Below are 22,825 nucleotides of genomic sequence, written 5' to 3'. Positions count from 1 at the left end.
CTGATTAACTGCTGAAAATGCACTAATGGATGGCACTCACTTTTAGGTAGCTAATCATATTTTCTATTTTCTTTTCCATACATCATTGGTTTAGACCTAGATAAAGTAGCAGTTCTCTGAAGGGTTAAAGAAACATCTCATTATATTTTCATCAGCCTTTCCACTCCATGTCCTTAACCTACCAAATGGTAATGAGAATGTGAACTTAATACTAACTTCCTTTTATTTCATCATGGAGATTAAAATGATTAGATGAAGAAATGGTAAACTTTCCCCCTAAAATAATGAACTTCAGAAAGCACATTAGTGGGAAATATATTTTTCAAGACTGTTTTCTAGAATTTTTGAATTAATGTCTACATGATTTCTTTAAAAATGTTTGTGATCAACCAAGAATATAAATAGAAGCCACAGCAGTTTCCATAAAGGAGAGGCAAAATAGTGGTAGTGGAGATGGAGCTAGTGGCTAGGGGTTTTAGAATTGTCTTTGTATGTTAAACACCATTTTATATAGGTTGTGTCTATTTAGATTGGTATAGTGGATATAAGTGGGAGGCTTAAGTCTTCTCAAACCATTTATTGACATCCCACTGGAAAAACCAATAGAATATACTATCTTTAGGGGACAATATCATCCTAATGATAAATTCAGATGTACAGTAATGAGTAAATCAAAGCAAATTAAACACACAACACCAACAAGGAAATACTGTTTAACAGTTAAGAAGATAATGGGTATAAAACATCTGTTAGCACAGGTTTCTATTATGGATTAGGTCCTCAATACTATAAAGTATTTTAAGCTAAGGATATGACAATCCACGACACAGGTAAAGTCTTCTGGCACAGAGCTAGGACAGTATAATCTGATCACCATGGAGCTCTTCATAAAATTAGAAATAATAAAATATAAACATATATTTTAGGCTGCTACTAAGCATATTTGTCATATTATGTTAGTTACAAAATGGTCCCTTCTGCTAGACTGGAAATTTCCAGGCTTTAATATCTTTGTATCTCTACAATATAGCAAAGGTATACGTATTTACTGAGTGGGTTTAGAGAAGACAGCATAAATATTTGCAAAAAATATATAAATAAATGCAAAATCACAAAAGGAAATTTGGAAATAGAAAGTAATGTTAGTATTATGCTTGGGCTTTTACCTTCCCTCAACTGCAGATCTGGAAATTAGGTATCTATTACTATATATAATATATACAGGTTGTATCTTCTATGTACTTGTAATGATACTAAAGAACTTGTATTCTAAAAATGGATTAACATTGTGTACTTTTAGTGCTACAATACACCATGACCTGTGTTATTTTAACATATACATCCCAGAGCTATTTCAGTGCAAAAAAACTAATGATAGAACCAAAGACAATAAGCCAAATTACTCATTAAAGAGTGGGCAAAGAGGGGTGCCTGGGTGGCTCAGTTGGTTAAGTGTCCGACTCTTGATTTTGACTCAGGTCATGATCTCAGAGTTGTGGGATCGAGTCCCCTGCTGGGCTCCACACTCGGTGCAGAGTCTGCTTGTCCCTCTCCCTCTGATCCCTTCACTTTACTTCACTGCTCTCTCTCTCAAAGAAAGGAAGAAAGAAAATCTTAAAAAAAAAAAGGGCAAAGAATATGAATAAGAGGAAGCTCAAATGGATCATAAAGACACAAAAATATTCAAACACATTAGTCATCAAGAAAATGTAACATAAAATGAGATAACATTAGATTGGCATAAAGAGCCTGCATAATCTTAAATGTTGGCAAAAAAAAAAAAAGACGAAGAGAGAGAGGGGGAGACAGACAGACACCCCCCCCCACACACACCCTGGAACTTTTCCACATACTGCTTGAGAGGGTACAATTGTTGAGATACTTCAGGAAACAATTCAGGAAGATCTAGAAATATTGAAATATTTATTATGACCCAAATATTCAACTTATAATGATGTATTTTCCATAATCTTGTATGTATAAACCAAGATAGAGGTTCAAAAATGGTTACAACTGCATTATTTATAGTGTTGAAAAGTGGAAGTAAAATGTTTTTCAATAAGGAAATGGCCAAACAATTGATTATTCTATGAAATATATATAACAGCAGCTAAAAACATAAACTAGATCTACACACATCAACATGGATAGATTTTAAATACAGAGTAGAAAAATACTGAGTGCACAATGATATACACACTATACCATTTTGTGTAGGTTAAAAAAGGAACACAAAATATTGGCCAAGGATGAATAATGATATAAAAGTACACAAAGTAAACTAAACTATATACTTGTGGTCAGCTATTGGGAAGACAGAATGGGAGCAAGGAGGGCTTGCATTATAAAGATATTTTAAATAAAAGCCAATATGATGAATTATCAACAATATTCAGTTATGGGATATAAGTACTTGAGCTTTTGTTATATTATTCTTTGTGCTTACTATTTCCAACATTTCTTAAAGATTAAAAAATGCAGATAAAACCCAAAATGACAGTAAATAGAAGATACGTGATTAAAGGAATTATTAATTCTTATGAAACAGTAAAGGTAATTTTTTTTTCAGGAAGCATCTTGAAATATATGATATGGTCTATTTAAATTACTTTGTAATTCATCAATATATACACATAGTTAAAAAAACCTAATGACTAAGAGTGGGGGCTGGTAATGTAATTTCTGTATTGACTGAATAATTTATTGCTGTTACATATCTTGAAAATAGTAATTATAGAATGTGAACTATGAAAAATTACAGAAAATGAAATACTGTTATTTTAATTAAAATGGTGCTTTAAAAGACAATTAAATAATGGCATGATACATATATTTTAGAAGCAGAGGCCTCTGAATTTTAAAAAGCATTTTCCTCTTCATTAATTAGGAAAATTATTATAGTTGGGCTGCCTCCATATTTAACCAAATACATTGAAATAGTCTTAAGATAATATGAAACTGATGCAAACTATAAACTTGATCTCTTTTTGTGGTTCCTTCTAACGATATCATGCAATTAACATTTTTAAATGTTCAGTCTAAGAAATAGGCAATTCATTTTGAAATATTTGCTATGATTAACACATTTTATTGTATAATGTTCTATATCCATAAAGACTATTACTTATGACAACTATTTGTCTTAAATCCACATTCTCAATGGTAACATTCTTAGGTTAAAATAGGTTAGTTTAATGTAATATTGGTTGAATTACCTTGGGCTCACATGCCCTGCAGAAGACCTAGTTAGACAAGTTTAATTCAAATCAGCAGAAACACTTGCCACTTGGATTTGTATGTCCCAGATGAAATTGGCTTGTGACTGGAATGGCAATGAGAAGCAGTAATTAAAATGCCTTCTGGAAGAACTGTGCTTAAGTAAACTGCTCAAGATAAATGACTTCTGTAGAGCTGCAGGTCAGACATAGACTCATTTATATATCTTTCAGATGTGGTACTGTGTTTACAATAGGAGTTGCATCATAAAAATTCAGTGTTACTAAATTTGCTCGTAAGAGCATCCATTTAATAAATATTCATTGCACAGATCCTCAAGAGAGTTTCTGATAATTACATTCAAATATCAAATAATTTATTCCTCATTTGATCTCCATTAGAAATGATATCTGAGAACTTTTATTTGTTTGACCATTAAGAGAGACACTAGTGACCAAAGGGCAATACTTAGGAATGGAAATTGGTGAACTATATTCCGACGAGTATTACAGGACTCCCAAATAGCTTTAGCTACTAGGTACTGAAAGTAACTGAACGCAGACCAGTAGCTCTGAGTAGCTCAGCAGGATACAGAGATTTACCATAACAGAAAGCAGAGGAAAAAGGAAAGAAGGCAAGTTCTTGGGGGGAGTAGGAGGATGGGTGAAGAGGCTAAGGAAAACTTCTATCACTCCCTGTGTCTCTCCATGACCCCCAGACTAAGAACACCTAAAGCAAACCTCCTGGGATCTTATCCTCTTGATACCTGAGACATAGCATTGTTTACAATAGTTAAAAAGTAGAAATAGCCCTAATGTCTATAAGATGTTTGTTTATTATGAATAAATAAAAGTTGGTTTATCCATACAATGGAATAATTATTTGGAAATAAAAAGGAATGAAGAACAGATACATGCTTGTAACATGGGTAAACCCTAAAAACATGCTCAGTGAAAGAAGCCAAGTTACAAAAGGCCATAGATTGTCTGATACCGTATGTAGAAAATGTCCAAAGGATCAATCCACAGAGACAGAAAGGAGACAAACAGTTTCCACGGGCTGTGGAGAGGGGAGAATGGTAAAGGAGTGCTAATGGGTAGAGGGCTTCTTTTTTAGGGTGACAAAAATGGTCTGACATGGAACAGAGTAAGAGCTGAACAATGCTGTGAATACACTAAAAATACTGAACTGTACACTTTAAAAGTATGCATTTTATGGTATGTGAAATATATCTCAATAAAACTATTATTTTAAAATTTGGGTTTTGTCTGGTGAGAGCTCTGGAGGTCAAATGGACAGAACTTTATCAAGCATCTTCCTAAGTGGTACATTAAATAAGTAATAAACTGTCAAGGCATAAACATTCCATCTTTCCAAAGACTTCATTTTTTAAAAATGTATCATTTGAGGAGGTTTATTTCACAATGACTTAAAAATATTCACTGAAGAAAAGACCTGAACCATGAAAAAGCCTTTTCTGCTACTGTCAGCCTAAAATATTTTTAGAATTTTTAATAGTATCAATGGAAGCCTGATGGGCACTAGCAGATGACCCTATAAAGTGTAAAAAAAATATGTGAATGGCAGTGGGGAATAAAATCTTTTCATTAAAAAATAACACAGTTCTTTTCTTAAGTGGCGATAAGAAGACTATTTGTCAAGATTGTATGACCTTTTTGAAACCATAAAGAATTCTATTTTAGCAGGGCTTCAAACTAACTGAAAGGGAGCGATAATCTTGGGAAGAGTGTAAAGTTATTTAATTTCAATATTGTCACCCATTTTCCCCCTTATTCAGCTGATATGGACAGAATTCTTCTCAGTCTAGACTAACTTCCAGCATCAGTAGTAGTCAGTTAAAGGACAGGCAATGTGAAGGGACCAACTGTTTCCAAATGCAGACAATGTACACAAATTAAAATGAAAACTTAAAATTGTATTTTGATTCCAAAAGTTGCCATTAATTAATGTTTCCTACAAATACTAAAAGTTCCATTTTTTAAGAATCTTTTTTTTTTATTTCAACGTACATGAAAACTTAGTGTTTCCTCTTAATAAGTGGAGAAACTATGATTTACAAGATAAAATTTGTAGAACCAATTTATGTGCCCTGAAGAAGTAAGCTTTTTCTTTCACCATCTACAACTTGTCTAGAAACTTTGTTTCTGGGCAATGAATGGCAAGATTCCAAATCTGCAACCAGGGATAATTTTGAAATTCTGTATAATAGAATCTCAGAAATAGTTTCATTAAGTTGAAGATGATCATATTTTCATTTACTGACTTTTCAATTCAAATTACATTTTCTTCTCCTTCCAAGTTTTTTTACCCACCAAGTTGCACTACTTGTAATTTCTCTGCTTACGTGAAACGCAGGCCACACCTTGTACACTTGAAGGCTGATCTGCCCTGTAGTATTTCCTCTGGCCAAGTCTTCCACCCACACTGTGCTGTTTGCCACTGGGAGGCTGTAATGATCTCCAACCACTGCTGAATTAGCATCCCTAGGTCACTGGTTCAGCCTCAAACTTTTTGTCCCGTTGGGAATTCCTCAGGCAAGTGGGAGCCATTAAAAGTTAGGTCTGGCATGTCAAAGTGGGACTTTAGGAACAAGACAAAAGGTTAGCCAGGGGGAATTACCTCAAACTTAAAAAAATAAATTGAAGAGAACGAAACATAAAAGTGATTGCCTCTTTTGTGGGGTTAGTGGAAATGTTCTATGTGGTGGTGGTTATACAACCACATGCCAAAAATCTCAAAAATCAGAAAACTGTATGTGACAAAGGGTGAATTTTACTGTAAGTAAACTACACTTCAGTAAGTGTGACTTGAAAACAAAATGGTTATCTCTGAATGGTAGAATTATGGGTTTTTCTCTTTATACTTATTTGAATTTTACAAATTGTCTAAAATGAGCATTATTTAACTCCACAGTCAGTAAAAAACAAAACAAAACCCAGACCCCAAAACAGAGGAAGAATTCAGCTGTGGCCACCCCTGCCCATTCCTTTGCCCTTGGGAGTGGAGGTGGGCAGGGGAAATCTCAGGGTGAGGAGCTGGGCCCCTCACAGTGGGCTACAGGGACTGTCTACTGTCACCCTATCGCTTGAAATCTAACCTAGACTAATGTCAGAAAGAAACCCCACTGATGATGTTGCAATGAGAAAAAGAATAAAGTCCATGCTCGTCAGATTTGGATTTGAAGGATGTTGCTTAGCCCATGGGAGGCAAGAGATTTAAAGGGCAAATGTCCCTCTGAGTTAACTGTGCTGAGATTCTCCTGAGATGAGCTGTACACACCTTAGCATCGCATGAGGGCCAGGTCCCTTGGTTAAGACATGCACACCAGGTAGTTGCACAGTGACCTGTAATACAGGACACCTCACGTCTCAGCACCCGTTGTTACCCATGACCATAATAAAAAGCATGGCAGACAGAAACAGTCATCACGGCACACTGCCTGCTTGAAGGACCTGAAATTAGCCCACCCATGTATATACGCTAAATCTATATACTCAGAGCCAAAATGGCTCCCTTACTTTTAGCAAATGTCATGGAATGTTAGCAACATACATTTTTATACTATTTTAACCTTGGTCTCATCTTATGGTTCTAATCATTATCTTCCATTTGCTCTAATTTCCTCACTCTGTTTTTGATTTTTGTATTTTAAGAAATATTTCAAATAATTTTGGAATGAAGCAAAATATTAAATACATAGATAACTATAAGTATACTCCAAACAAATGAAGAAAAGTAGTATCTTCTGTTCTCTATTAACTGATCCCACAGCCTACTTTAAATGAAGTGAATATTAAGTACATAAAAGAAGTATATTTAGTATTAATAGAGAAAAGTTATAAGTTCCTTATTAAGTATTTCCATAGCCTACCTTCGATGAGGGGAAACATTAAATACATAGATAAACTTCTCTATTAACTAATCTCATAACTCACCTTCAGGTTTTTCAAAGTTATAATGATTATTTTTGGCTTGACATTTCATCTTAGGATATTAGCACCATCAACTGTAGATTAAGGATCATTATATGTTGATATTGCTTGGGTTATTAGTGCTTTTTTGTAGTAAATAAAGCAAATGAGAAATCAAATCAGAAATGGGGTTTTTATTAACCTTGTTTAGAACCAGAGTTCCAAAGAGGCATTAATAGAAAAACTAAGCAATTACTTTAATCATTAAGATTTTAAAATGATTTTTAATGATTTTTGCTTTTAAGTTCTCAACAAGGCATATGGCAAACAAATTGCCAATGGCAACTGTTCACATTTGAGGACACTTTCTAAATAAAAAGCAGAGGCTTAGTTTCTCCACCTAGAAATGAAGAACAACATCTCATGGCATGGGTTAAAAATTCACCTATGGGGCAGCCTGGGTGGCTCAGCAGTTTAGCGCCGCCTTCAGCCCAGGGCCTGATCCTGGAGACCTGGGATCGAGTCCCACGTCGGGCGCCCCACATGGAGCCTGCTTCTCCCTCTGCCTGTGTCTCTGCCTCCCTCCCTCTCTCTCTCTCTCTCTCTCTCTCTCTCTCTCTCTCAATCTCTGTCTCATGAATAAATAAAATCTTAAAAAAAATAATAAAATGAATAAAAATTCACCTATGGTACTACCAGTGTGAGGGAAACAAACTGCTCAGTTTTAGAGGCACTCCTTTGGGAGAGGGCTCTATGGTATATTATTCAGCACAATATAAGAATCATTTATTAAATAGGACCTCATGCCACAGCCTCCTTCTTATTCACGGGGTAAGGCCAATAAAAGCAAATGCTTTGAACAACAGAAAAAGTAAAAAAAATTGTACTTTTCATCTCCTTTTGGGTTTTTATAATGTCATCATTGGATGAGGAAACCTAAGAAAACCTTACAGATCACCTTACCAACTCGGACACAGGGTCTAAATAAAACAATATGAGAGATAACTAGTTATCAAATCCCCGTTTTGCTAACTAAACTCAATTCATGTAAGAATGACCTGAATCCAAAGGAAGTTTCATTCATGGAGCTTCAAGAATTCTGTCATAAGCAGTAGTCCTGCTTTTAATTTCCTTTGAGCAAATCAGAAATGGCTGACAGGAAAGAGGGCTTGGGAATGAGAGTTAATTTCTGTTTTTCCTTATCTTTAGATTCTTGTTCTAAGACTGACAATTGGTGGGGACTAGAAGACACAAGAAGGATCTCTCAAGTGACAAAAACCTATGCTCCCTCTTCACTAACACTGTTATCTAATGGGCTTCTTGCTAGTGTGTAAAACCTGGTGGTCACAGAACAAAGTAACTGTGTCAATAGTCTTCTTGAGGTCCACTGAGAAGCACACTGAAAGAGAACAGATACGGAGAAAGGGCAGACAGATATCCAAAGATGCCAAATAGAAAACCTCATGGTGAAGCATTCTTATTTGATGAGCTTAAAACACACGAGACTTCATTGAAGTTCATTATTCATTCGATGAGTATTTGTCTGGGTGCCTGCCTGCTGAGCACCAGGCACTGTGCCAGGGCTGTGGGGATGAGGTGGGCCTTACCATCTCCTGGGAGAGCTGACAAATGCATGAACAGTTTTGAGTTCAGATGAAGAGAAATGACCTTCCCAGAGAAACTAGGGAAAGGCTGTGAGGAAGTGTTAACATTATGTTGGGGGCATTGAGAATACATGAGAATCCAATGTGAGATGTGAGTAGGGCAAGCAAAATGGAACTTTTAAGATTCTTAACACTGTTCACTGAATGACAAAACCAGCTTTTCTCATAACCCTAATATTCCATAATAGATCCCTGGCCTGCTGCTCTCATTCTGACCCATGGACTACACTACCAGACAACCACTTCCAAAAATAACTTTCAATGGGTCTCTTTTAAGACCTCATGAAGGTTACTTATCATCACATTTGTCCCCAGTTCTCCACAACCAGATGCCAGCTGTACCCTTCCAACTTCACAAGTCATTAGGTCCTTTTAGGACACATCCTAGGTACCTGAACCTCTTGGTGTGCTTCAATACAACCACAGTGAGGAATCCCATCTACCTCTGTGCATGCTTTCCCCTGTTCTCTGGTCAACCCGGCTTCCCTTGCTGCAGAACCATCCATTTAGACAAAAGTCACTGACCAAGCCCAGTGACATGTCACACATCACACTAGGCCCTGAGATCCAGTGACAAAACACCAAAATCACTCAGAGTAAATGTTATATAACATGTATTTTTACTTTTTTAAACCTATGGAATTAGCTAATTCAATTAAAATTATTTAAGATTTTAAAAATTAAGGTGCAGAAAATAATCTAATAGCCACGCACATATCAACCACCCCCCTCATTTAACAAATGTTACTATTGTGTCATATTTGCTTTAGATGCCAATTTTAAATAACATGTTACAGACTTGGCTAAAGCCTAATTACTGATAGCTTCCTCTTCCCTTTCTTCCTAGAGGTACCACTATCTTAAATTGGTGTCATTCCAAAATATTTTTTATACTTTTACTACACATGCATATATCTGTGAACACTATCAAACACTGTTTAAAAATTATGCAGGGCTGCTACATATATTTTTAAAGTATTCATAATTATATCCTCCTATATTTATTCTTTTGCAATTTGTGGTTTTCACTCAGAAGTCTGTTTTGCAGGGCTCCTGGGTGGCTCAGTCAGTTAAGCACCTGCCTTCAGCACAGGTCATGATCTCAGGGTCCTGGGATCGAGCCCTGTGTTGGGCTCCCTGCTTAGTGGGAAGCCACTCCCGTTGCCCCTCTCTCTGCTCATGCTCTCTCACTCTCAGATAAGTAAAGAAAATCTTTTAAAAAGGTCTGTTTTGCAAAGATGTTCATGTTCATACATGTAATCTAATTACTTCATTTTAACTGTTCTTGAGTCCACTTACCCAGTTTATTTCCCATTTTCATCCTGATGGATACTTTCTTTCTCATATTTTACTTTTGCAAATAATATTATAATGAACATCCTTGTGTCTGTTATCCTGTACACACCTAATCAGACTTTCTCCAAGAATAGCATGTTCTTGAAGTTTTAAATTGTCTTCTTCTGCCAATTGATTCTCACTCATTGTTGAGTTTTTTTTTACTCAAGTTTTATAATATCTGATTGTGAGCTCATCCTTAGTGATGCCAGTTTCCCAGATGGGGATCCTGAACAACATGAAGAATTACATTGGAGCTCCAAACCCACATGTGGTTTGGAGTTTACCCATGGGTGCAGCCAACTGAGGGTCAGAGCTTAATATAGTAATCTTAAGTTCACATGTGCATGGGTATTAAATCTAAGACTAGTGCTTTCAAGGGGGGAGGAGTTGATCGTCCCTAGGTCTCCTCCAGAGTTAGCTCAAATGCTTCTGGCTCTGCCTTTGAGTTTCTTTCCTATTTCTAGTACCTGGAGATTTTCCTCTCTATTAGACTTATTTTATCAATATATCAAGTATTTCTAGGGGTTTATCAAGAGAATTTCTATGTTAGTTTAATTAGCCAAATTGCCAGAATAAAAGTCCTAACTGAATTCGTTAAGTGTTGAATTAAATTTTCTGTTAGTGTAAAATTATATATTTTTAAATCTGTTGGTCTATGTCTTTGGAACTATACAATATCATAGTATTGAGTTTTCTTTTTGGTGCTAAAGATAGAGATAGTTTTTTAAAAAATATATTGAATAAAAATACTGAATAGAATTAAAATTGATTTTAACAATTTTAACTTCCTTGATAAATTATTTCATTAAGTACAAAGCCAGAGTTAGAAATATTTGATGTACATTTTTACTCTTTGCTTACAATTTCCCTTCCTATTAAAAAAAAAAAAACCTGCTTGGATAACTAAAAAATGATCACATAGCTTGATATTTGTGTTTTAGAAGTTTTATTAATCTTATTTGAATACTTTATGTCTTAATAACACATCAATATGCACAACTCTTAAGGGTCAGAGATGAAAACATTCACAAGAACACAACTTATTAGCCTAATATTTTTAAATCCATAGCAATAATTAGCCAGGAAGGAGGAACTACAGACAGCACTCTATTCACTAAGAAGACTTTCTTGGCTAAGAGTAATAGGCAATACTGACAAGCAGAACAATACTAATGTTAGAAATGACTTAAGAGACAAGTTACTGTTGGCACATACTTACACAGTAGTAAAGAAACCAAACTTAAAAATGCAAGCAATAGAAGATATTTTATGGTTGGCTTTACTAGAATATGTAATTAACAAGAAAGAAATCCACAAATAGGATCAGCAGTGATTTCACCATTTGGTAACATGGCAGTAATTTTTTATAATAATAATGTTTTTAAATAACTTAAGAGGCTATTTTAACACAAAACAATAATTCTGATTAAATATAGTTTTTTTCAGTAATATATTGGTTTTGAATTTAGTATGTGAATATACTGAATTATTTCATATAGTAATTACTTTGTATAGCATTTTTACAGAGTTCTAGAAAAACTCAAGGTCAACTGAAGACATTTTTAAAAGCTGCTTAAATGTTATTAGTAATTAATGATTTGAAAAACATCAAAACATAGTAGTAAATGATGTGAAAAATATCATTTACTATGTCTACATATGAGAAATAAAATTTCTAAAGGTAGCATACAGAAACTTCCCAATGCCATAAAAAATACTTCAAGCACAGGATGAATGATAATCAATATTGCAAGAGGTTTCTCAAATTTGAATAAATTGACATTTTTGGTGTCAAATTCAGAAAGGCAAGTTAACAGTTGACAACACCAACAGAATCATTTGCTGCACCCAGGAAAACTTAATAAGGCATGTAACATGAAAGCATGTAAAAAGATAGAGCCATCAGCTCTGTACCTGGTGCTGGCGATACTCGGTGATTCTGCTCCAAGCCTACATCTTTCTAGCTGACTGGCAACGATCTGCCTTTCCACTTCCAGTTCTCGGGTGAGTCGCTGAAACTGAAGCTCCTGTGATTCAAGGAAATAAAAGGCATATAAGGTGCCAAGACAGATATATACATGAATGTATGTCATAGGAAACAGGAACATACCCATTACACAGCACTATATATGGTGTGGCTTTGTGAAATTAAAAAGTTTTCGGTGGAATTATTGACCTACATAACCTACTGATTCATACGTACCTTTTTCAAACTTAAAGGCACTAGCATATTAGCCTTTGCTTGATATGGGAAAAATAGATATTTGCTTTGTTTGTTCTTCTGAGGTTTGCAAATAGTACTTCTGCTACAGTGCTGTATTAAATATAAGGTCTGCAGAATCCTTGATGTGTCTACATCAGGTGCCCACCAACCAACGTAAGCTCTTCAGCCTCAAGAGCTAATTTTTATGTTCTTCCGACTATACTGAAAAAATGTAAATTCCCATGATGAGATCACTTTATCATATTTCACACAGAGCCTTTTAATCATTAAGAAAAAAAAATCATTCCTACCCTACAGAAAAAGTCTTGCTATATTTATCTGCAATATAAACAAAAAAATTTTCTATTGTTAGGAAATAACATGTTCATTGTTCATGTGTCATTGTGAAGGGGAGAAAAAAATGAAGTCTGAGCCATAATATAGAATTTAAAATTGTATTTAAAAGCTGTGAGGTCTAAAGAAATTATCTTATTCATTCTATGCTGCATTATGAAGGCAAGGAAATTCTATCATAGAAGATGCTTTAACTTTATTTGTACTTATCTCATTGTTATCTCAACAAGATTTTAACTTTATTTGTACTTATCTCATTATTATCTCAACAAGATTTTAATTTTAATTTTAGCATAGGAAGTATGCTATGCTATAAAACATCTATAGATCAAATGAAGTATACTGCAAAGGCTTTAAGCCACAAGTAACACCTCAATAATACCTCAAGCTCCCCTGTACCATATCATCTCCTTACAAATCTACTCAAAGTAAATGATGAACTCTAAGTAGTTTAATTGGAAAATGACTGCTAAGTCAAAAATACCACGCATATGAACCCTAAACCTAGAAACTAGTCAGAAATAAAACTATCTTAAATATTATTTATGACAATATGTGCTATTTGTTTGCCAAAATTGAAATCAATTTAATTGAAGTGTATTAGCTCCCTGTGGAGTCAGGCAAACATGCTATTTATTACTTGACAATACTGGCTCTGTAAATTCTACAAACTATTCTTAGAATAATTTTTAAGATACAGTCCCTGAACTCCTTAATGCTTTCTGATACTGAGAATACTTTTCTAATGAGCCCAGGTGGTGTGCGTATATAGGGCATGGCCTGAATGAATAATAGTTGGCTCAGTAATGCTGTACAATATGATCAAAGTGGGACGCTGCCTGCCCCTGCTTAACATTTCCTAGACCTCTGTTCTTGATAAATGCTTACCAACGGGAGAAAAAAAATGTTTACCAACGAAAGACTTGATAGATATTAACTGTGCAACATTCAGTATTAGGCTAAGATAATTGATTTTAAGAGCAAATAGTATTATGCTTATCTCACATTTGGTCTTTCTTTGCCCTTAAACAGCATCATATTTCTTGTGACACACTTCCATTCTTTCAATAATTTTACTCAATTGTTTGTTATACACTCAATCCCGGAAGACTGGTTGCTTGTATCATGCTGGGCCAGAAAGGGACCATCTGTGAATTCAAATATATTCTCAGAGCCATCACATTACCTTTGTGTTCTGAGTTCAGTGGCTACTAGGGATGGAGGGCTGCTGTGTTTTCTTCATTTTGGGATGGCCAAAAGTTACCAGGGTAGGATTAAAGTATATTTCAAATTAGAACATAAAAAAAATTTTCATTCATACAAAAAATTCCATTTCAGTGGATTTTTATTATGTTCTGGCTGCCTATGACCTTTTAAGCATCCTTTCAAGGAAGTAATCGGGAAATTTCCCCCTTGAAGGCAGAAACTGGAACTTATTGTCCCATAATTCCTTTCCTCAGAAGCAGGGATATGGTGACTTTGGCTCTGCCAAGAAGATGTCAGACTGCGACTGAGATGCTGAAGCTAAGACTCTGACATCAGAAAACAGGAAGCTTATTTTCTCTCTTTCACCTTCTTGCTGCAATCCCTCCAACAGACGTCAAGATCAAGTTCCTAATACAGATATGGCCTCCACACAAACTGCTAAGTTGATGCTTGGTAGCAGTATAGGTGGTTTCTTTTTCTAACCAATTTTGTGGCACTGTTTCTGGAATTTAAATCTCAAGGTTTGTTCTCCAGCTCTTGCAACAAAATGTGGGAATTCACAAATACTTGCTTAATAAATGCTTTTTTTTCTGCTAATTAGTCATGTCAGTCTCTGTTTCTTGCAACTAGAAATCTTGACTGAAGCAACTACAGAAACCATTTACAGTAGCTGAGTTGATAGGAGAACCTATGTACCCATGATGTAACGACATTTTTCATTTAAAAGTTGAGTGATTCTAGGGTGCCTGGGTGGCTCAGTCGGTGAAGCATCTGCCTTCAACTCAGGTCATGATCCCAGGATCCTGGGACAGAGCCTGGTCCTGGCATGGAGCTCTGTATAAGGCTCACTGCTCAGTGGAGAGCCTGCTTTTCCTTCTGCCCCTCCTCTCCCGCTGCCTCTGCTTTCTCTCTCTCTCTCTCAAATAAATAAATAAATAAATAAAACCAAAAAAAAAAAGTTGGGTGATTACTTCAACATTCATACATTTCATACTCATTCATACTCATTTTACTGAGTAAAGTTCACATTATATCACTACTGGCCATGGACTTAGAATATTGGACATCACCAGCTACTTTTATCAGAATCATTCTGCCCATTATTTGTTCACACTTTTCATAAGCAGGATGTCACTAAAGTCCTGAAACCAGAACATCAGGAAGATATAAAGCACGAAATTTGTAAAGGTTACCTAATACCTGTGAATATTTACAAGTAGAACGTATGTGTGCTTTGTTGCAAAATTATTAATATTACACCTATAGAATATAAATTGAACAGCCGTATGGGACTAGCACCAAGATGGGGGAGCAGGATATAAATATTTGACAATTCTGTCTCTTCCAGCTTCTTAGACTGCCTGATGAAGACAGTATTTATTACACAGTCATATAAAAACACACCTCATCATTTCTAAAATAACACTCATTAAGATGACCACACAGATACCACCTATAACTTTAAACTTCATATTTTATCATCTGAACTTACATTGTGAAGGCTAATCCTGAAATCAGTATCCAAAACTGGGCATCTGAATTATAAGGGGACCCAGTATTTGTTCTCCTTTGAGTCAACGAGGAAAATAATATTAAAAGCATTTGCCAATGATTTAGCATATGACAACTTCCTCTTAAATTCTGGCACACAAGACCATAAACAAACTTAGAAAGGAAGTCAAGGCTACTAATATGCTATAAAATGAAGTCTGTTCGCATGTGTTTGAAAGCTTTTCTTTATGTTTACCTCATCTCTCAGTAAATACATTGATAAATATTCTCTGACAGCGAGCCAAGGGAATAGAAGAAAACAAAGCTTAATTTTCATGCTTTGTATGGTGGACCGAGCTGGACAGGGAGCCTGAGGCAGGACTTGCTGCCTCTGCTATCAGTCACTTCAGGGGTGACTCAGCTGCAGAAAACTGCCTGGTTCAAGGACAAGCCCGCTGGGCAGGTTGCAGCCAGACACTGATGGAGGTGGGTGTACAAAGGCAGAGCCCAGATTTGCTCCCCTGCTTCCCAACCCTTCCCCCCGGCTGGGGGCTGGGCCAGTCTGCAGAGTATTTTATTTGAACTCCACCCAATCCTGCTTTTCCTTCCCTTCTCCTCCACAGGTGTCAATTTGCAATTAATACTCTGCACCCCAAACTCCATCTCAATGAGAACTCAACCTATGATAGTATTGTTTTTTGGTCTCCTTTTCTGTAAAGAAAGAAATTTTCTCTCACTCTTAATTTTTAAATTCTGTGAGATACTGGATAATGACTGCCACAGTTATTTTCCCAAGCAGTTGTACCAATTTATATTCCAGCTAGCAGTATATGAGAGAGTTCCAGTTTCTCCACATTTCTCATGGACATCAATTTGCATTTGGGGGCTTAAATCCCCAGTTCTCTTTTTGGTAATCTGATAAATATGGGAACCTACCTTGCATTTGTTTTAATTTGTATTTCCCTGATAGCCAACATCTTCTTGTATGTTTGTTGGCTATTCGGATTTTTGAAAATCTTAAGTATCATAAATTCTCAGGGGAAGGATGTTTCCCTACTTCCAGCACCCAGGCTTGTCGTCTTCTGTGGGATAGGTTTCTTATTACCCTTCTACTAATGTAGTTTGGCCAAGTTTTAGCTTTGGGCAAGGGATTTCCCATTAGAATCCCCACTTTGGACAGCCCTCAAATAGCACGTAGCATGTAGCTATCAAATGGCATGCTCAAGCTCACCTAGATTGGACAGGTACCTTCAAGGTAAAAGGTTTACTCACTGCTTACTCACTTCCCACTTTCATTTCAGTTTTGATCTCTGTGAATTCTTTATTTTCTTTCCAGCTTAGCCCTGCTTTTAAAAAAATGCAAACATTTTACTCAGCATATTTATTTCCTTCAGGGAAAGGACGAGAGTTTAAACAAATTTTTCATATTCTCTCTTAATTTCTCAGAGCTATATTCAGGGGAAATTTCTCAGTATTACCTTCAATTCATTGTTTCTCTGTGTGCCCTATTAAGGGTTTTTCTCATTGATTTTACTTGTTTTCTAATGATAATATTTTCCATTTCTGAGACTTCTAGTTGGTTCTTTAACATATCCATCTGTTTCTGATGCTCACTGGAAGTGAAATCTCTACCTTTTTCCCTTCTTATCAATCTCTGTTTCTTCCCCTTTGACCTATACTATCTTTTGCCAACTATTTTTCTTTAAATTGACTTATTTTGAAAACACAATATTTCAGTTATTAATGCTTTTTATAATTTCTTTTCTAAGGCTTTTTATAATTTTCTTAATATAAATTAAAATACATAATAATTTTTAAAGAGGTTCATCGGCGTACTAAAAATCATTTCACATCAGAATATGTACAACACGGGGGTAACATGCCATGCCCATAAATCTCAGCAGGAAAGTCCTGAATACTGGTTATACTGAAAGAAGAAAATGGACATGGTTATTAGTGGTGCAATCAGTGGCTAAGCAAGAAAGCATTTTTATTTCAATCAATTTTGTTTAAAAATCTTCCAAAAAATTTTTTACTTTTCTGCCTTAGTATGCTGAAAGAAAGAGTTTTGTATCACTAAGAGACTATCACCAAATAATATGTTAGATTTTTAAAGTACATATAGGTTTGTGCTGGATAGGTCCTGCTCTCGCTCTCAGGACATACTATAGCCTTTTTTCCCTCTTTCTCATGTTCAAAATATGAGCAAATTATGGTCATAATCATACCTTCGAGAGTCTTGAGCCAAGCCTAGGGAACTATTTTAAAAATTATTATTTAAGAGCAAATAAGAAAGCCTCAAAAACATCCTGAATGCTGTTCTTTAATCTAGGCTGGTACTAAAAGCAAAGGAGCCACATTTTTAAAGGGTCCTTGAACTTCTCAGCCTCAAAATTACCAAGTCAGTAATGTAGAGGAGATTAACTGTCATGAGTTTCTAATTTTTTTTTTAAAGATTTTATTCATTTATTCATGAGAAACACAGAGAAAGAGGCAGAGGTATAGGCAGAAGGAGAAGCAGGCTCCATGCAGGGAGTCCAATGTGGGACTTGATCCCGGGCGTCTGGGATCACGCTCTGAGCTGAAGGCAGACACTCAACCACTGAGCCACCCAGGCGTCCCACGTCCTGACTTCCTATAACAGTTTAATAACTGACAAATCATTATAAGGTCTACTTGGCAGTCCCTAAATCGTACATAATTATAGAAATGCTAGGCATAACATATCCATCTCCTTTGCACTGGCTAGCTCCCTTTGCTAAAAGGAAACTCAAAATTAAAAAGAATTAAATAATACTGCCTTTCCTAAACTGTGTTCCGAGAACATTAGTGTCTCATAAAATTTGCCCTGAAAGGAAGAGATTCCAGGTCAACAAGGTTTGGGAAATGCTGCCCAGAAGTTTCTAAATCTTAGGTATTCATGGCAACACTAGCATATTCAAAATTCTGAGAAGTCTATCCATAGGAAATCAGCTTACCTTTGTATAACCTAGCAATTCTTTGATTTACTGAAACTAAGCACACTTTTTCTTTTCCAAGGAATAACTATTAAAATCTCAAGAAAAAAAAAATACTGTCCTGCAGAACATGACTTAGGCAATACTGAAAAATAAAGCTCATTTATTATAATTAGAGATGGCTGAAGTAATGTATTTTATACACTGGAAAACAAAATTTTAATTACTTGTGTCCAGACAATATTTACAAAAGGCAGGGCACCACAAAGGGTTAACCTTCAAATGGAAACTGTTGACCTCATCCCACTCTGAAGATATGAAGGGTACACCTGATTAGGATACCTCTGCTAGACTAGTTGCCTGACACTAGCCCATTGCTTATATTTAGATCTTGCTTAAGATAAAAGAAAAATACAAGATAAAATTGCCAGTCTAATTTTTCATTATACTAGTTAACATTCCAATAAGGATGAGCAACATTAAAATATTTATTGTTTTATCTTCCCACCAAAACACACAGGATTATACCAGGTTCTAGCCTTGATATCTTTCTTATTCTTCAATTTTAATGAAGCAGAGAGAAAACAGCAAAGTTTACCAGATGCTCTAAATTTTTATCCCAAAGCTTAGGTCTCATATTTGGAATGCTGTCACCAAAGCTCCTTTATTAGAAGTCAAAATAAAGGAAGATAGGTTTACATTAAAACCTACAAGGAAAGCTTTTTGCCTCAAACCAGATGCAGATGAGAACTCAAGGTAAAAGTCCAAGCATTTTCAATAGCACAACTAATGGCTTTGAAACAACTGTCTCCTTAATGGTAACTCATTGCCATTGCCCCTTCAGTGTCTCACTTGGCAATCTGACCATCACACTGGTCCATACATACTGCTGATACACAAATTCACTATCTTTAATCAGATTCAGTGTTTGGCTAAGTGACTATACCTAAAGATGTGTCCTCCACTTGGCCTCTTGTGTTTTTCCTCTACTGCAGTGGTTCTCAAAGTGTGTGCTCTGAACCAGCAGCATTAGCACCCATACTACCTGGAAACTTCTTTGGATCAGAAGGGGTGGGGCCTAGCCATCTGTACTTGAACAATTCCTCCAGGAGATTCTCATGCATGCAGATTTTCAAGGACCAGTGTCCTAATGGAGCCACCCTTCCCCTCTTACCCAGGCTCAAATCATAAGTGTTTGCACCATTTCCTTCCTTTCTCTTACTCCCTATACTTCTCATGATAAATGCTTTCCAAAATCCTGTTACTCCGCTTCTCTGACATAGGTTGGGTCCATTCTCTTCCGATTCCTGCCATTCCCCACTAATTTGGGCTCACATTAACTTTGGACTCCAGCAGTAACCCCTCTCTCAGTCTTCCTCCAACCATGGTGGTCAAAGGCCTTGCCTTTTAACATTTTTTCCTGCTATATCTGTTGAAAGCACAATTCTAATCATCAATAATCTTAATCTTCTACTGAGAGCTATCTGGGCTCCAGGCTCTCTGCCAAGTGCTTTAAACGCACTATTTGGTTAACTCCCCCATTCAGCCAGCAAAGTAGTCAGGGTTGCCCTCATCCCATAGAGGGCTGACTTGCCTTAGGTCATTCAAAACCAGAATATGAAATCAAATCAACCTGATTCCTAATTTCATAGTGTTAACCATTGTGCACCATGACCTGCCTGCCCCACCCATAACATAACTTATGAAGTCAACGGAGTTGTATCTTAAGACCAAGGGTAGTGTGCCCTCCTTCTCCCCTCCAGCCAAATACTTTTTTTTTGTTTCCTATCACTCTCCTTCATGTAACTAGACTGAACTATTAATGATTTTCCTATACATACTGCTCAAAGCTTTTTCTCATGTTTCATAACCCTGAAATGTTACCCTCCCCTAAATGCCTAGAGCCCTTTATCTAGCCCTTGGACAAGTGCTTGGCCCATTACATGTGCTCAATACTAAGCTTGATTCTTCTTAAAGAATTGGAATCTATTTCATTCATCTCAGTATCCTTCTAGCTCTCTGCAAAAGCAAAACAAGAAAACCCTGCTAATTCATGCAGGTTGGATTTCATACAGTACATTTTATTTGTATGTTATAATTTATTGTATAAACCTTTAAACTAATTAATTCCTGAGTATTTGTATCAGAAACAGACTTGATATATTATGGCTGATCCTTTTTTATGCTCTTAAAGCATTTTGAATACAATAATGATCATGTCCTTAAAATATAGGTCATCAAAAAAAAATATAGGTCATCAGTGGTACAGAATATGTTCTACTTTTATTTAAAGTTTAGGGATATTTGGGGGCAGAGCTGGGACTAGAACCTCGGTTTCCCATAATTTTGTTGACTACTCTTTTAACAAATTAGTTCTAGCAGGAATTTCCTCTTTTCATGGTGACATGGGCAAATTAAGGTTTTTTTTTTTTAAGGTTTTATTTATTTATTCATGAGAAACACACAGGGAGGCAGAGACACAGGCAGAGGGAGAAGCAGGGAGCTCCTGCAGGGATCCTGACGTGGGACTCGATCCTGGGACTCCAAGATCAGGCCCCGGGTTGAAGGTGGCGCTTAACTGTTGAGCCACCCAGGGATACCCCAAGGTTTTGTTTTTAAAAATAAATGATGTGTACATAATTTCAGTGGCACTGTGGTTTACTACCATTAATATGACTTATGCCACTGCTTACACCCCACCCCCCTGCCACCTCATTCTTACACCTTTGTCCACCAGCTGAATTCTCTGATCTCTTGAGCTTCCTACCTTGGCTCTGAGGAAATGAGGAGTTTCTCACTAGTGCTTAAAATTATGTATACTTGGAGAAGTCCTAGTAGTAAAATATTGAGAAAGGGAGGCAACATGGAAAATTGATACCCGGAGCCAGTGTCAACTGCAGGTGACAATAACTGTTGCTGTCATTTTTCCAACCAGGTAGTTATTTGGTAGAATCGAAATGTCAAAAGCACAAGGAAATTTTTCTTTAAAATATAATACCTTGAAAATTCTGTTAGCCAATACTTTAAAATTCATTAAGAAATTATGAAAGATAATAATGACTTAACATTAACAATTTATCTGGTTTTCTAGTATATAAATATTTCAAAATTAGTAAGACCAATGATGCATATCACGTAATGTGAGTTGCTCATTTGAGAGTTAATTGCACAGAAGATGATAATAATGGAAATAAATCATTATTTCCTGAAATGGAAAACTGAGAAAAATAAATGACCAATCTTCCACTTCCTCCACGTGGACTAGTTATAGCAAGCATAGCAAAAACCATAAAAACGGTAAAAGGAACAAAAACGAGGCTAAATTTAATCTTCCTTTCTTTGGTAGGTCTAATAAATAGCACTAGGGAATAAGGCTAATTTAAAGAATGATTAATTTAAGATTTGGTTAGTAACTTAATGAAATGTAATGGGAAAAGGAAACAACAAGCAGTGTAGGTAGATCTTTTCTTATGATGATACTTTTTTTCATTACTAAGCTTAGTTTATAGCTGTTCTTTCTGTTTTGCAAATATTTTATGGCTAAAGTGTGTGAGTAATTAGTAGAACTAAAATGTATATTTAATGGTTGGGCCCTAACCAATAAATGGTTCCCTGTGAAGGCTTGTTACCTGGCTCAAGAGGTGTAAGAGGTGATCAACTTTTTCTGCTTTCTAAACTTTTTAGTTTTACATTTTATTCATATGGCTCCGCTAACATGATCTTTCCTTCTGAAACCTCCCTAACTTGTCCTGGGATTCTTGAGAAATGAGGTTAAGAAAATCACTGTATTACTGATAACTATAGGATACATCTAACCTGCAAAGAGCATGAAAGCCTTAGGAAAGAGCTAGGGCATGTCTGGCCACAGGCTGAGGCCAACATGAGTCTGCATCCAGACTCATGCCTGCTGCTGTCTCCAGGTCTACAATGTGCCTCCTCGTCTTCCTATCTCAACATCTCTCTTTCTCTGCCTCTCCTGCTTCCTCCTCAAACATCCTGCTCCTTCCATTTATAAACACAATTTTCACTTACTTTTTGTTACCTTTAATAGCTGTATTTCCCCCACTTACCTAAAAAAAAAGTTACATGCTGTTGCTTTTTAATTGTGTTAAGTCTCTGTGGCTCTCATTAGGAAAAAATAAACAAGAAATGTTTTTAGGAAAAAAGTGCCAGATTTGAATATGTTATTTTTATTGTTCAGATTAATATATTTATCTGAAAGAATAATTAAATTACCATATTTAGAATTCTTTTTCTTAAAAAAAGAATTTTTTCTTTGTATATAATAACATATACTTGTGAAGAAATGTATCTGTTTAAGTTTAGAAAAGGTACAACTTGATATAAGTATCTTACTTCCTTATTTATTAAATCATAACACATTATATGCTATGTATCACTGAAGAATGCCAACTGTGGGTCAGGCACTCTACATATCTTCTCTAATCCTTATAAAAGTATAGG

General features: G+C 35.8%; 1 protein-coding gene and 1 long non-coding RNA gene across 14 annotated transcripts in view; one reads left to right on the top strand and one right to left on the bottom strand.

The window, feature by feature from the left end:
* Nucleotides 1-14,516, top strand: part of LOC111094221 — a 46,059-nt gene extending 31,543 nt beyond the window's left edge. Inside the window, exon 5 of the long non-coding RNA XR_005384571.1 lies at nucleotides 14,168-14,516. This is a non-coding gene — a long non-coding RNA (uncharacterized LOC111094221). The remainder of the gene's footprint in view (nucleotides 1-14,167) is intronic.
* PKP4 (plakophilin 4) overlaps nucleotides 1-22,825 on the bottom strand; it is a 232,433-nt gene that overhangs the window by 92,197 nt on the left and 117,411 nt on the right. For 12 of the 13 annotated variants that reach the window (XM_038584576.1, XM_038584589.1, XM_038584575.1 and 9 more), the window contains one exon: nucleotides 12,065-12,177. In XM_038584576.1, coding sequence (XP_038440504.1) covers nucleotides 12,065-12,177 — 113 coding nt within the window. Of the gene's footprint in view, nucleotides 1-3,215; nucleotides 3,323-12,064; nucleotides 12,178-22,825 lie in introns of all 13 variants that reach the window. The other variant, XM_038584586.1, reaches the window with a different exon arrangement.

Source organism: Canis lupus, chromosome 36 (genome assembly GCF_011100685.1).
Source record: "Canis lupus familiaris isolate Mischka breed German Shepherd chromosome 36, alternate assembly UU_Cfam_GSD_1.0, whole genome shotgun sequence".
Classification (NCBI taxonomy): domain Eukaryota; kingdom Metazoa; phylum Chordata; class Mammalia; order Carnivora; family Canidae; genus Canis; species Canis lupus.
This window is presented reverse-complemented; position numbering and strand designations above follow the sequence as displayed.